Source organism: Venturia canescens, chromosome 2, assembly GCF_019457755.1.
Source record: "Venturia canescens isolate UGA chromosome 2, ASM1945775v1, whole genome shotgun sequence".
Lineage (NCBI taxonomy): Eukaryota > Metazoa > Arthropoda > Insecta > Hymenoptera > Ichneumonidae > Venturia > Venturia canescens.
In genome coordinates this window covers 8,561,945-8,577,816 of record NC_057422.1, presented here as the reverse complement: position 1 = coordinate 8,577,816, position 15,872 = coordinate 8,561,945, and the positions used below count along the sequence as shown (strand labels likewise).

Sequence of the window (15,872 nt, the reverse complement as noted above, 5' to 3'; positions counted from 1 at the left end):
ATATCGAGTTGAAATAATATCGACATTAGGTACCTGTTATCGAAACGAATTTCAATCGATGTTCAAGTGGCCCGATGAACTCTAACAACCGTTCGAGAGCAATCCTAGCGCAAATGCCATCTTCTCTCCTCCCCCCCCCCCCCTCCCCTTCCCGAGGCCTCACCAACACAAGCTCCGCGGCGTTTCGCCAGCCGTAGCGTTCGTTAGTCACGCCAAAGCCTTTCTTCCATCGATTCTCGTGGTACACGATCTATCCAACAAGAACAACAAATGCTCGATTGCTTCAAAAACAGTTCCACCCTTCGTTATTCACGTACTTTTTATCGATACTTTTATTTCTTTTGCAACGCTACCGAGATATGCATTTATAGGTTAAATTCAAAGCATAAAAAATTCGCGTAAAATATTAGATTTTTGTTATGAAAATCGAACAATGCTTCTTGTCTCGTACAGAAAACTTTTAAACTATACTTGGAAATAAACGTTTGAAAATTTTTTGTTCCAAGCCGTGAGCATTCGAAAAAACTTAGCCGTTTGCTATCACTTTTGCGCAGATAAAGACAAAAGGACAAAAAGTTTACTTGATTGACGCTATCTCTCCCGCCATATTGGTTTTTGTTTCCGAAAACCGCAAAATTCTGGCGCGAAAATTTACCCAAAGAATTATGCGAATGCTGCTATCCATGGAAACGGGAGTTTATGCTTTTTGCTCCTTGAATATAAAGAAGTCGAGATGCGTTCTGAGTAAATGATTTATTAAAATTACCAGGGAGAACTGAACACAGATTTATTACAAATTTTAGAAAAAACAACGTGCCCCGCTGCCCGCCAGGAGAGTTGCGGAAGAAAGAAAAGAGACAGAGAAATGCGATAGAAGCGCCACATTTGACAGTCGGTCATTTTCGGTAGCTTCTGTGAAGGATTTAATCCTCGAAACTTTTCCCGCTATTTTTGGGCAGCTGGTACATTTGCGTTCTCTGATCATTCGTTTGGAAACGAAAATCTAAACAACAAAAATTAAAGAGACTAAATAAAATTGCCAAACACTGAAATGGTGTGATATTGAAATCTGCAAGTCTGCGAGTGTCAGGTGAGTTCAAATATGTTGAAGTAACCTTAAAACTTTGTTTATATTGACAGAAAACGTTCGATTTCCGTAAGGACAGGTACAAGAGCAATTTTTATAGTGCTGCAAAATTCCACAGACTTCACAAAATTGATAAAGAATAACAAAAATGGGGGACGGAGCGATAAATGAAAGTGAGTGGAAACGCCCGAACGAGGTTATGCAGTTGGTTCGACTGAAAAATAGAAAACGGGCGCTTCAAGCTCGTATGAACAGAACTGCTCCAGTCAATTCAGAAACTTGTCAAAAATGGAACGTCCTAGAGGGAAAAAGTGTAGAAATTTCGGGCGGTCAAAAACGCAAAAATCCTTTTGCAATGAGCCAGAGTAAAAAAAAGTCGAAAGACGAAATATCAACTGAATTGGAGACGAGCAACGACTCAGTGCTTTTCGAACTCATGCATAGCCGAAACACGTCCCAAGCCCAAGATAAAGCAGAAATTCCTTCTGTTATTCCGAACCATAAGCCTTTATCGTTTGAAAGTGTTTTGACAAAACTTGAAGGAGGAATAGTGGATGATCCCACTGTCGAAGAAGAAACTGAAACTTTCAAAGGTCTCGATTATTTTCCTGTTGACTGGAGCCTCAAAACAAAGATGAGAATTATGTCTCCTAAACCTTTTTCTTGGAATGGAAAACCCAAAACAAGCGAAGAAGCCTCAGGAACAACAGGATTTGTCAGATGCGTAGATATCGGCGAACAAGAGACTACTCTTGACACGAGTCCCAATGCAAGGTAAAAAAATAATGAAATTTATGGCAAATAAGTAACTTTATAAACTCAAATGCTATCATCATCATAATAGAAATATTGAACTGGAGTTTTATCTTTGTAGGTTTCACCAATGTTGTTTGGTCTGGCAGCATCCCTCCCTACCCTGGCTTGATTTGTTTCCTCGCACAGCAGGCAAAGTCAGTGCGAGCATAGCGAGTAATTCAGTAATAGCTCAAAATCAATTTATCAAAGACGCTCTCTTCGCCGAATGGAGCGAGAGCTTCAGATCGTTGTTTCATTTGCTCAGAGCAAGGCAGTGTCCCTACTTTTATGTTTGCACCAATACATTCACAGTGCTTTATCGTGCTGCTGGCATTTGTGGCCTTTCCGAAGTGCACGCTTTTCTTACACCAACGACAAGAGGTTTTAGACAAGCACTGAAACAAGAAGGTACTTTTAGTTTATTATAATGTGAGATTTCGAGAGGAAACAATATCTTTCATATTCTCCATCACTCGTTAAATCATTCTTTTGAAAATCTTCATTCATCCAAGCAATTTCGAGCAGATATAGAATATACAATGCCACTAAGAAAAGATGGTGGTAAAAGACGATCGGACGTAACGGACTCAGGATGCGAAACCCTCGACTCTTGTCTATCTGAGCCTACGACAACGACCGACGAAATAGTACAAAATGAGGATGACGAAGACAACGAAGAACAATGGCTGCAGAGTCTTGGGATTGCAGATTCGGAAATCCGGAGAATCAACACCTTGCAGGTACAATCAGACTCGAATTGTTGTGTATTTTTCAATATGTCTGATGGCTCAATGCTTCAAATAAATGAATGAAATTGATATAAATAATCAAAGTTCCATCGAATAGAGTTGAAAATAAATTTGAACCAATTTGATTTTTCAATAGTTTTTATCTTTTTATGATTGAATTTCAGGCAAGGAAGGAGCTGGAGAAAGAGAGTGAGATCGACACGTTGAAGCAATCGCTCGTTTTTGTAAAAGGAGTCGAAGCCCAAGCACTGTTTAATTTTTTGATCAATTGCAAATCTGCAGTTGCAACGACGGGTGCTCTCGCCGGAGTACCTCCAACACTTTTGTCACCGGTGGCTTTTCATGGTGCAACTCTTCGACCTATCAAAGTAAATAATTGAAAACGAAACCTGTTTCCAAGCAACTTTTTTCGGAATATCCAATTGAAATTGTATTTATTAATCGTTTCAAGGTACGCGAAAGTATTGTAAGATTGGAGAAGGATAGATTTTATTCCCTCGAGCTGAGAGGGCCTCTTTTACCTCACGTTTTACCCTCTATCTGTAATCTCATGAGGTCCAGCCAGTTGGATCGATTCACCATAAGCTCTGCTCAACTTTCAGCGACGACCTCCTTTTCTATCGCTGGACACGGTCAAGGTAATTCAGTAGTTCATAGAATATACAGTGAAACGAAGATTTTCCAAAATAAAACGATTAAGAAATTTTTTTCTTCCGCAGAAGAAACCAAACCAGAGAAAACGGAAAAAGTGCCTCAAAGTGTGTTCGGCCAAGAGAACCTGAGTGATTGTGGATTCAGCAAACAATTATTATCACATTTTTGCAATCCTGATCCACGACGTATTCAAATTTTGGAAACACTCAATTTTTCAAATGACAAATACACGTGGTCTTGACCTGACGTCGAAGAGGATTATAAAATTCGTTTGAAAGTGCTCCGAGTTTCAAAAGCGCCTCGTTCGGTGTGTGCTCAATGTTTGAACAGTGTTGAAATACTCTGCGATTACGACAGTCGTTCACGTTGAACGAGAACAGCTCACTGGATAAGTTATCGACACGTATCGAAATATCCCACTGAAAATGCAGTAGTTTCCTTCACTGCCGACTGTCTGTAGATAAATTTCTAGTTCATTATCACAAGATATCGATCTTCTGTATCGTCCATCAATATTATCAAATCTTCGTCATTAATTTGTCGACCGATACTCAAAAAACTCGTTCGGGGAAAAAAATGTTTCTTTCAAGAAATAACGAGCCAGCGAACTTTGTTCGTTTATCGATTTCAGTGATTTTTAATGAAACAGCACAAACGCTAAAGATTTCCAACCATTCATCTATCATTTTTTCCCTTTCTCAACGAGAACATTATTTCAATGAACAAGCAAGATTTGCAAACCCCTCGGCGTTTCGAATTCAAATGTATTTTGCACCTCGAACCTGTTTTGAAATGGAATTTAGACATTTTTTAATCACGTAATTTAGGTAATTCCAGTGTTATTTTTAAAATAATTTATCATGACTATTCTCCATCGTTGTCCATCGAAATGTGGACTGAAAAACTTCACCGGATCATAGTTACAAAGACGAAGACGTTTGATCGGCGGAATTGCGTACTATTATTCACTGTTTAGACAATCGGACTGAAAAAAATCTAGTCAAACGAACGTGTAACTATCTGAGATCACAATGCTTTTTCGTATTCATTCATTTTTTAATCTCCTGAACATCAGAACCGACGTTTCAATTTTTTACTCGCAAGTGAATTTGTTAACTCGTTTTGGCGACTACTTTACATTTACTGATAGTAAAATCGAAAAATAAATGAACGCCCATGTGAAAATTGTTTCGAATTTATTCAAAATGGACGTAGAAATAATGTTTGATGAACTTTTACGTCAGATCCTTCGATAGAAATTAGTAAATATTGACTAAAAATTCAAATTCCCCCTCAATTAACTCCCGTTTAAACACCGAAAATTTCAAAAAGCTGCACATTTGTAGAATCCTCTATCATGATTCCATCAAAATTAGTTTTTACCGATTCACAAAAATTTCAATTGAAATTCCATAATTTTTAAAACCATTCAAATAAAATCTCTTCCAAATCCAGCAACATTTTATATACCAAAAAAGATTTGTTTTCATCGGTATTTAATTTTAGCTCATTATTTCGTTTGACAGATACACCAATAGAAAGAACAGTTGCTTCTTGAGAGCCGTGGGGAACGTCGTTATGTCTGAACTTCCAAACTTTGTATCAGTCAACTTCCTTTCAATTTGTATCCCAACTTAATTCATCGATCTTCGTGGAGTTCAAGGGCTGAGGGCTGAAAAAATGAGTAATTTGAATAATTCATTTTTGACAGTAATTAAATGTACTTTATAGAATTAAAGTAGCAGAGTTATGAGATTATATTTCAACTTCATTTGACCAAAACGTCGAAAAAAATTATTAGCAGACGAAATTACAGCGATCTTAGAGTTGAACCCCGTTCCACAGGCAGTGCTTTGGGGACGACCATCGAAAATGTTCTCTGGTTCGTCTAAAATCAATAGTGCATAAAAAATCATGAGTTTCATAGCGAAGTCAGTACTCAACCGAAGTTGTTTTTGTTTTTTTCCTTAAAGAAACGAAATTCGACTTGTGTGGAGAAATTTAAAAAAAACATTAGTTTATTGTTAAAAAAGTCAGAGTCAAAGTGATTACCGGCATTGAAAAAGTTGCGAGAGAAACACGTTTAAAGTTTCAGCTACTGGCCGTCAAGGATCCTCCGGTTAAAAAAATCTCGGGAAAACATTTAAAAATATTTATCGGATTGACTTGAAATATTGACGTGTTATTTTCCGGGACACAAAACTTTGAGAAAGTCCCAAAAAATCGATTACCTTTAACTGACTCGACCCCTTGCCTGAGATCATTGGCGCAATGTTGTTCCTTCAGAAGTTGAAAAAACAGAAAAAAACCCGCGTGAATCTGGAACTGCTGCAATTTAAATAACATAGAAAAAGTGAATTTTCGAAAACAGGTAGAGTGAGGTTGCTCCTGATAAAAAAGTATCTCGAGTCATCTCGAACGAGAAATGATGAAAAGACAACAAAAGTACTAAATTCATCGGCGTTGGTGTCCTCGCCTTTTTCTCAAGATGTATTTCAGTGGCGCAGTAACAGGTTGCTGGCATTACGAGTAGAGTGATGGAGTTCAAATACGAGATGCTCGCTGAATCATTAACTTTTGCTTGGAAAAAAAAAAAAAAAAAGCAAGTTGATCAGAAATTGAAGGTTCAGTGTAGCCGAAAGTATGAGTACGCAAGTGTGCGTCACTGGGCTATGATATCGAATTTTCGAAGCTGGGCTCTCGAGCGCCCTCAGTGGGGGGCGGGGGGGGGGTCAGAGTTGGGTTGTCCCTAAAAATAACGAATCGATATCGCCGGTGCCTTGAGCAAGTTGTTTGGCCGGTCATCATCATTTTTCGGTCTCATTGACCGAGTGAAAAAATGGCAATTTGATTTTCGGCACTTGTTCGTTATTATTAATTGTTCGTCGGGGATGGAGGGATATGCGAGAGGATGGAAATAAAAGCGGTTGGACTGAGGAAGCAGCGCCACACCTCGATTCGAAGGGGGCTGAGCCGAGGCGACGAAACTGGAAGATGAAGGAGCTAATGGCTTCGAGAGAATCCTCGCAATTACGTTGATCGACGCGATCGAATAAGGACGAAGGTTTTCCTCAGCGCCCCCCTCTTTTCCTGCTCTTCATCTTCTCTATTATCGTCGCATATTAACGTCTTCTGACGTTTGAGCAGAAAAAAATAAATACAAATTCATCGAGTCGAGAGTGAAAGAAAAAACGTATGTGCGTGGAAAGGAGCGTGAAAGTAGATCGATCGGTGCGAGAGCGTGTCCGGGGGGACCCACGCATAGCGAGAGAGAACAGGAGAAAAAAGAGAGAGCGAGAGAGACAATAGGACGCGTCGTCGCGAGTGAAAAGCAGCCCTTGCTGTGTGGGCGCTCGACTCGCGGCCACGAGGGGTCAGGGCTCGATGGATTGCGCCGGGGTTGCCCCGTCGCTTTTCCCCCTCTCGCTCTCTCTCCCTCTCTCTCTCGCGCCACCCAAGAGGCAATCTCTCCCGAGCTTTTTCGAGGGAGCCGAGGGAGCCCTGTACCTTCGAGCTCCCACTGTCATCGTTATCGCTGCTTTTTTCACTACCAAATCGCGCGGCGCCGAAGACCTAAAGAAAGAAAACCCAAGTACAAATCCCTCATTACGCGAGCAGAGAACCGACGGAGAAAGCGAAAACAGAATGGAAATCGAAGCGGACTGTGAAACGCGTGATTCTCGCTCAACACCATGCGAGGTAATACGTCCGATAACGAAAAATCCGCTTATTTATTTCATTTTTACTTACGCAAATGTCCTCAGCCAAAGACCACCGCGATGAAAAAAGGCTCGAAAAGAGGGAACCGAATAACAGCATCGCTGAGTAGCGACATGGCTAACCTCCAAATTCCTTAAAAAAAAATAAAGATACAAAGCTCGACGAGCCCCATCGAAAATCGGTCACAAAAGCGTCGGTGCACTCGAGAATTCACAAAAGAAAACAATCGGCGAAATACTTTTTCAAAATTCTGCAAATCCGTTTAATGTAATTTTCCAGGTGAAGCTTCGTTAAAACGACGCGAGGCGTTCGAGAGGGAACGTCGCACTGCTGTGAACGAACGTTTCTCCAGTCGATAAAAAAATCGATAAAAGTGCTTAAAGGCACTAAGAGATACTGCATTATTTGCGCAAAATACTCAACGAACAATTACGAAAACTTGTCAAGCGCGACATTGCCATTGTTCCCTTTACATTGAATCTCCTTTCGTGCAGAGTTCCCTTCAAGAACAGCCGTTGAATTCTCGCTCGATTGTCTTTCGAAACAAGCTTCATAAATAAATCACTTGCTTCGATCATTTCCCCGTAATCTACTTCAATCTTGCGCACTTTTCGTCAACTCTCCCATCGGAAAAACAAACAAAATAGTATCTCGTATAAGAAAAAATGTCCCATTCAAGGAATTTGAAAAAAAAAAAAAATATCTTAAGTCTAATAGGAAAAGTAGATGCGTACCAAAGAGATGAAACCGTCGGAATTGGCTTTAAAAATGTTTATTCCATTGTGAATAGGTTAGAATGGACGAGTGCTTCGGGGCGTGAGGAATATGCGGACTCGTAGTGCACTTGCCGGTCTGAAAGCGAGGCAATTTAATGACGGGAGAGAGAAATGAAAGCGAATAGGACGGAAGGGCTAGTAAAGTGGGGGGAGGGGGGTAGATGAAGAAATTGACATATTTCGGGGGTTATAATTTTCACGGAAAGTGAACAAGAGCACTCTGCGAAAGTGTGTCTTTCTCTCTCAGACTGCGTAATACGTCCGATGGATATAGAAATGTACCGCGAGAAGCATAAATAAATGCGTGCGAGCGTATTGATATAGTGATAGGTTCGGAGCCACGGGGTTCGAAAAGACCCGCGACCGAGAACGCGGGAGCAGCGATGAAACAGAAAGAAAGAGAGCTGTCGTACGAAGAGCAAGCGTAAAAGCGAGAGAAAGAGAGGGAGGGAGCGAGGGAGCAGAGAAAGACAGACGAAGCAAGAGACGAAGGGAGCTCCACGGATGCCTGGGAGGCGGAGGGGGGGAGGGGGGCGTTATATTCCGCCCCCCCGTGGGGCTCGGCTCGTCGGCAGCCTTCTATCCCTCGGCCCCCGACAGTCCCTGTAGTCGTCCCCCTGAACTGATATCAGTCGCGGCTCGGCGAGGGAGCCACAACGTGTTTTCATCTCGGTGTGTGCCCCTCCGACATATTTTTTCCTCTTTCTCATATTTTAAAACGTAGCCAAGCCCGAAAACAAACAATAATAACCTTCAACGTTCTCACGTGTGACTTTTGTCGCCGGTCGACGAATTCTCGACGGTCAAAAAAATCGTTCCAATTGATCGGCGCATATCAGCCGGCCGGAAAAGCTCGCTGCCCGAAGACACTTTGCGTAAGACGAGGGAACAGTGACCGAGAAATATCGACGTCAGGACACAACGAAAGAAAGCAAATAACTGAATCCACGAAGGCTTTCCAAGTTCATATTGGAACTTGTTCATTGTTTACCATGCGACGAAGGGGCCCCTCGTCCTAATCGCGATACTCTCGTTCGGGTCAAGATTCTAATTCATGCACTCACGCTGCTTTTTAATCAACGGCCAAACAACGCACAGCGCTCGACGACTCGCATGAAAAACTTTGCTGGCCAAAGATACTGTCTTTCAACGTCGTCCAACGGCTCGACGAGCTTTCGAATGAAAATTTAGACCGCCCGAGCAAGAAAATACGAGGTAAGACCATTTTTTCAAACTCTCGCGAACACATATATGTACACGTCCTCGCGACTCCCAGCGTTTGTTTACATGTTTTCCTTTGTGCCGAAGCTCACGCTCATCGTTATTCGCAAGAGTTCGAAAACTGCTCCCGCAATTGGACACTTGATTTTATTTGTCTTTAATAAGTATATATACTTCGTGTATATAAACTTAGCATTAAATTTATATCTATGTCTTGTGCACGCGTGCCTGTCGACGGAAAGATTCTCGTGCCAAGCTCTCGGTATTAATAGACACCTCTCTATTCCCTCTCACTGTCCATATACTTCGGACTCTTTGGGTAAACTGTTCTCGCAATAATATTGGCCATAGCAGTTGAGCAAAGGGGTACCGAGCTAGCTCTATTTTCCGGTGCACCGTTCTCACGATTTCGCTCAAAAATGCTCGCCCATTTAATATATTCTCTGACCAACATTAATTTCCTGGAAGAATAGAAAAAATATTTTCCAGACATCGAATCCCCCTGGGGAATTTGAACTTGGCAAACTTGGCAAAACCCTCCGCGTAGGACGGAACGACGAGTAACTGAATATTTCCCCTATCGACTTTTTCTGACATCGATCGAATGACGAAAGGATTAATTTGACAAAGAAAAACGGTATTTCTATGGACACCGAGTATTTTTGCAGGCAACAGTGAACCTTTGGCTTCTCAAACGTTCTTGGGACATCGAGCTTTTCGAGCGTCGCCGCGCTAGGATTATCGAGAATGATAAAAAAGTGTTGATTCCTTGGAAAGAGAAGCTGGAAGAATGAAATTTCGGCAGGTCCTTTCGTCCGGAGAATCCGTGACTCCATTTTGTGTCGTATCACAACGGGGAGAGCTCTCTCTGTTTACACATGCGGAACGTAGATCGTCGCACACCCTTTTCTAGCGTGATCGCTCGCCTTGGGATGTCCGAGGCATGCATATTTACGAATGGAACCTCATTTTCCTAATTTTCTTTTGAGTCCATCCTTTCATTACCTCCAGCACTCAAGACTCGAGATTTTCTGAAAAAATGGACGTTCCACGATGGCTCATATAATTCTCGTGACCATTCTTTACGTAACAAGATAGAGTAGAGACAAAAAACAATCGTACTGGCGGGAGGCGCAGTCGTTTTCGTCGCAACGGGCTCGCGGGAGCGAGTCGAATGAATTAAAAATTGTCTTTCATTAACGAGCGTTTTTAACCAAGAAATATTGTAATTTCGACTCCTGCGATGTGGAACTCTAGCCACAATATCAACGGCGAATACTCACGAGTCCGTAAATCCTGGGCGGGGGGGGGGGGGGGGGGGGGAAATAGCGATAAAAACGTGGCTCAACAAGTGAGGCAATATTAATACGAATCGAAGAAAAGGCTTCGGGAAGAGAGAGCCTGCTCGCGGGTCTATCCCCGAAGCTGGCACAAGGAAAACGAAGAAGATGAAGCCGCAAGTTAGCGTCTATCTCGGACGAGCGAGAACGGTAACAGGAAAATTATGGATCGCGAGGGTAAAACGAGAAAGATAGCAGGGAAAGAGGAAGGGCGATTGAGAGAGGGAGAGTACGAAGGTTATGTCGTGCGCATGAGCACGTGCTTCGCTATCACAGACCCCTTGATAAAACGGGGCGCCCCTCCACTCCGCAGCGTCATCCCTTACGGGCTTTCGCTCCTCGCAGCCACGCACACACCGACGCACCTAGACACATTCACGTGCGATTTGCAAAACAACGCTTCGGCCAGTGAAATCCGCGCGCGGTTTCGTCCCTCGCTCCATCCCCAAACATCTCCTTCAAAGTGTGCACATATTTATTGTTTATTTCTTTTTTTATTTTTCATTTTTTTTTTCACTAAAACCCTGAAAAACTGTTAAAAATATCCTACCGGTACGACTTATTTTTACGACCGACAACCTCGCGTTATTTCGATTAAAAACACTCGTCTTAATCAGCCCTGAATTGCAGTGAGGACACAGCTGGCTCGCTGCTTTTCATACGCAACGAAATACCGAGCTCTCAATATGGGCGACAAAACTTTCAATCTCACGTGGAATAATCATCTCGCCAATCTGTCAGGACTTTTCGAAGCCCTGTACAAGAGCGGATCTCTCACAGACACGACCTTGGCCTGTCAGGGTGGAATGTTACGAGCCCATAAACTCGTACTGGCGGCCTGCAGCCCTTACTTCGAAAGGGTGTTCAAAGAGCATCACGGGGAACAACCGATACTCATTTTAAAAGGTCAGATTTATAATTCCATCTTTTTACACTTTGCTTACTATTGAAATCTTACTACAGTGGGTTTATTGTTGATTTTATGCCTACCAAAGAATTTTGGTCTCAAACATGCTGGGAGAAACGACAAGGAAATTCTCTTCGAAATTGAAATTTGTTTTTACAATATTATTTTCATGAAATTTTGACGAGAAAACAGTTTTTTCACGTATCTGGATTGTTGATTAGATGAAATAATTGTTTGATTTTCACACGAAGTACGAGTTTTTAGAGTTTTTAATATTTAGTCGAAGAAGCAAATTAATCGTTTTTTTATTGAGAGCGTACTGCTGCCTAGAAATTATAGAAATAATCGTGAACTTTTCACTGTGAAAGAGAATCTGAAAAAAATATATTTTTTTTATACAATGAAATTTATCGAGTTTCCCGAGCCCTCAAAGGAAACCGTTTACTATTGTTGAGGACTCTCTGAAACGTTTTAAAATTGTGACATTTGGCCTCAGGTGTTCCACTCGAAGAAATGGAGTGTCTATTGGATTTCATGTATCGAGGCTCGATAAACGTTGCGGAAGAGCATTTGCCATCGCTGATAAAGACGGCTACAGATTTGGAAATTCGTGGATTATCGGGGGACGAGAGAACGGAAAATGACAACGTTTATTCGCGGGTCGAAGTCGAAGCGAGGGTGCGAGCTTGTCCAATGGAAGCGAGATTTGATAATTATACGAAACTGGGCGACCATTCGATCGCGGCTGATTGCATAAAACTCGAGGAAATCGAAGTCGAAGATGATCCGATGATCATGGAGACTCACGAGGACGATGCTTTCGAGGAAACTTTGCAATCAGTGACCACGAATTCGAAACAGCAAATTGTAAGACGTCGAAATATTCAAAATTTTGTAAAAGAAAATTAGCTAACAATAATTTTCCTTCAATTGAAATGCAAAAAACAATCGTGCGGTTTTCCTTTGCAGAAACACGTACCAGCCCCAATGTTCAAAAGACAGATACGGTACGACGGCCAAAAAAGAGTTTCCTTGGCTCGTCCGATACCCGGAAGAGAAAAGGACGAAAACCAAACGAAAAGGATTAGGTGGGACGCGAATATCGTGTCCAATGATTCGAACCGAGAGGACGATTGCGATAACAATTCTGGATCACCTTCTGGTATGGACAACGATACGGAACTCTCGAAATCGGATCACCTTTCGAACAATGGAAGCTTCGATCCAACGGTGCCAGCTATTCAGATGCACGAGGATACGATGCTTGAACGTGATCAAAATTCTATGGAGCTCATGGTGCGTGGACGAATGATGTGGAAGAAAATCACCAGCTTAGTAAAAAGAATGGCTTTGAAATGATTCGTTTTCTTTAATTCAAAATTTTTAAACATTTTTTTCCAAACAGAATTCACAAGACAGCGAAAGTTTCGACGAAGTAGATGCTGCGAACGTAGCTGGAAAAAAGAAAAATTTGTCTGACTTGGCGAAGAAAGAAACGAACCTGAGCCAACAAAGTTCCCTCACGATAACCGAGAAAAAAGTCGCTGGAAAAAGGGACAAATCTCAGTACAAACCGTTTCCCTGTGATCTCTGTACTTTCGCATTCACTCGAGCATCCCACTTGGCCAGACATCGCAGAGTTCACACGGGAGAAAGACCATTCGTGTGCAGCCTTTGCCCTCGAATGTTCGCCAGACAAGACAAGCTGAAGCAACATTTGGACTCCCATTTGCAATGGCCGAAAAGAAAAAATTTCTCGAATCTCGCCGATGGCGAAGTTCAAGGTCATATGATACAACTTACCTCGATACCCGGGGGCGCAGCTTCGTCCGAAAACGTAGCCCACGTCACAGTGTTGAAAGGTAAACGTGGCAGACCGCGAAAAATTTACACCAGAATTCCATTGATGGAAGGACATTTGACTCCTTCAAGAGACGACTGAATATATCCCTCGAGGATTCCTCGTCGTTGAATTGCGTCCGAGACACGAATCGAGTTAACTGATCAACCGGAAAACTCCAAGATTATTGAACCATCCAAAAATAGTAGGAAAAAATGATATATCTGCGAGAGCTTGGACGGGTTATCGGATGCAAATTGAAATCTGGTCAATTTATACAATTTTACCATTTTCGTAAACTCGAACGTGCTTTCACAGATTCCCGAGTTATTTCTCCACGGGAAAACGAATAGCAACAATTTTTTATGATCCGGACCAAGCTGAAGTAAAGTGGGCCAAAGTATTGGATAAACGCGGTAGCTCCAAACGTTAAAAAACTAAGCAATCACTGCGAATCGATTCCTCAGTTTTAGTGCTTCGTTCGCAAAGATTCGATCGTCTTAATTTCGTCGCATATCATTGAAATTAGCGAAATAGTACGTTTCTCCTCTTTCTCACGTTCAACGGTGAGCGTTTCTCGATCGTTGCGTTTAACGATATCTTCCAAAGCCACTTTCTTCATCAAATTCCACATTAACGAATAAAAGTAGGCCTCCGATTCACATTCGACTTCAGAACGTGTCCAACGCTCTGAAGCGCATTTCAACGATTATCTAATTCTGAGTTTCCCTCATTTTGAGCTGGTGACCAACGGTTGAAATCGAAATCGTTCCAATAGCGAGCGATCAGTTTTCCAGAGTACCAATCGGAAAATTTCCCACAGTTTTCCATCGTCATTAGGCACACCATCCACTTTCACGTTGTCATTCATTGACAAAAATCATCCATCGAAATACTCGGTAGAGTCTCAGGTCGCGTCCACCGACAGCTCCGTCGTCTGATTTCCTGATCATTTACCGACCGATTATTTGATCTGAAAAATGAATCTTCGATTAAAATACTCGAACGTTTCGAGCAAGAGACTGTGTTAAGACAGAATTCGTTTTTATTTCAGAAACGAGATAAAGATTAGCTTCAAATATTTTCTCATATTACATTATAAAACGACGAATCATTGCTATTGAAGTTTGCGTCGTTGCAACCCAACGATAAAATGCATTGCCGAGTACTTTCCGAGTAGTCGAAATTTACGGTTGGAGACTTTCTTCAAGTTTTCCAAAAGTTTTCGCCGATTTTTTAGCCCGAAAACGCCCATGTGTTGGGCACTATTGAGAAAATGACATTTCGCCGAGTTCCAACGATTCAAACTTCGAATAATCTATACATAAATATATACAAACGTATGTGTATATATGTTACACAGTGTTTCATGTGTATAAATTTCCATTCGTGTGAGATAACGCCGATCGAATAATCATATACGTCGAGTACAAATGTCCAAATAGTCGAAATGATGAGCCATTATTTTGGGTGAGCATATTACGTCCGTCGAGAAGACATTACAGGTATCACTCGTACCCGAGAAAAAAAACGTTTATAGTTATATGTTATATTGTTCGGTATATTTGATGGCGAAATCCAAAATGGAAGAGCAAAAATGCGTGTGACGTACGAATATGAAATGATTTGTTCTCTTCCCAGAATTTCTGGTCTAGTCTATTATTACTATAGTGTATAAGAGAAATAAATCAATGGACTGTACGTGAAATACCAAAATGTATCGTCGTACGTAAAAAATTAGTAGAAATATTTGTCGCGAGGGAGTTCAAAGTGTTCCGAAATTTCGAGAATTTTTAAATTTCATTGAAACAAACGAATTTCTTCCCTGTTTCAATGGCGGCTGCAAGTGCAATTTTTTTTTTGTTATATGTAAAACTTATGATTGTTATTTTTTGAAAATCGATGGCTAGCGTCGCCGTTGTCGATGGAGCAAACAAACAAAACTTTTCGTACTCGAAAAGTTACGTTCAGAAACTTCATTCCGAGGGTCGTTCAGGGTTTGCTTTCCCTGGTCAGTGCAATACCCATTCGTCTATTATATATTAAGACTCGGATCATGGGGCTTTTGAACGTTACTCTTATTATTATAGCGTGGATCTGTGTTCGAGGCGCTTTACGTTGAAATTTCATTCCAAAACTCTAATCAATTTATTTACTGCAAATATTTCACCGGTGTTATTCGCTCTTTGGAGGTTAATTGTGTAAACAACCCCGACCAAACTTTTGATTCGAAGCCAAACTAGTTTGGCCAACCCGATTTACAGGGAAAACTAGCTTAAAAAGAACGCTCTGTTTTTTAATCGTTTTTTCACGACTAGCTAGTTTGGCCTGTCGACTTTTGGTGAGGAACTAATATAAGATGGATGAGCCATTGTTCGATCTGGAATCATGTTTAGCCGGTAATATCATTTGAGTTGATGAAAAACGACAGTAAAATTGAGAACCCCTTAAAATGATATGTTCACTTCGAAATCAAACTTTCATGTAAAAAGCCTTGTATATAGCCATCTTAGAGAAAGACGAAAAATACGTTGAGTTTTTTCCATTTTTACGTTGAATACTATTGTGTTATATTGAGTTTGTTTTATCAGCGTCGAGCTTGAAACTTTAGTGCAATTTTAGGATTTATACAACCGTACATATTTGTCGAATTTACTTTTTGGTACTGAGAGCCCTCTATTCGTACCTCGTAATTGTAACGATCTTTTGTGCAATTCTATACGATATTCCTACACAATAAAACAAACGCATCGTCGCATGCAAAACGAACCTCGAATTTGGCG

General features: G+C 41.3%; 2 protein-coding genes across 5 annotated transcripts; both read left to right on the top strand.

Moving 5' to 3' along the window:
• Window positions 1-917: 917 nt before the first annotated feature.
• hd (humpty dumpty) lies at window positions 918-4,470 on the top strand. 3 transcript variants are annotated; one of them, XM_043411375.1, is made up of 7 exons: window positions 918-1,090; window positions 1,206-1,861; window positions 1,962-2,290; window positions 2,408-2,622; window positions 2,796-2,999; window positions 3,083-3,269; window positions 3,351-4,470. In XM_043411375.1, the coding sequence occupies exons 2-7, from the start codon at window positions 1,236-1,238 to the stop codon at window positions 3,524-3,526; spliced, it is 1,737 nt and encodes a 578-aa protein (XP_043267310.1). In that variant the 5' UTR covers window positions 918-1,090; window positions 1,206-1,235; the 3' UTR covers window positions 3,527-4,470. The 3 variants fall into 3 exon arrangements, with proteins under 3 accessions (XP_043267310.1, XP_043267313.1, XP_043267312.1); XM_043411378.1 differs by having other exon boundaries at window positions 1,188-1,861; XM_043411377.1 differs by having other exon boundaries at window positions 1,167-1,861.
• Window positions 4,471-8,864: 4,394 nt separating this feature from the next.
• Window positions 8,865-15,858, top strand: LOC122406132 (myoneurin-like). 2 transcript variants are annotated; one of them, XM_043411379.1, is made up of 5 exons: window positions 8,865-8,996; window positions 10,973-11,248; window positions 11,746-12,116; window positions 12,219-12,545; window positions 12,655-15,858. In XM_043411379.1, the coding sequence occupies exons 2-5, from the start codon at window positions 11,029-11,031 to the stop codon at window positions 13,189-13,191; spliced, it is 1,455 nt and encodes a 484-aa protein (XP_043267314.1). In that variant the 5' UTR covers window positions 8,865-8,996; window positions 10,973-11,028; the 3' UTR covers window positions 13,192-15,858. The 2 variants fall into 2 exon arrangements, with proteins under 2 accessions (XP_043267314.1, XP_043267315.1); XM_043411380.1 differs by lacking the exon at window positions 8,865-8,996 and adding an exon at window positions 10,682-10,894.
• Window positions 15,859-15,872: the final 14 nt, after the last annotated feature.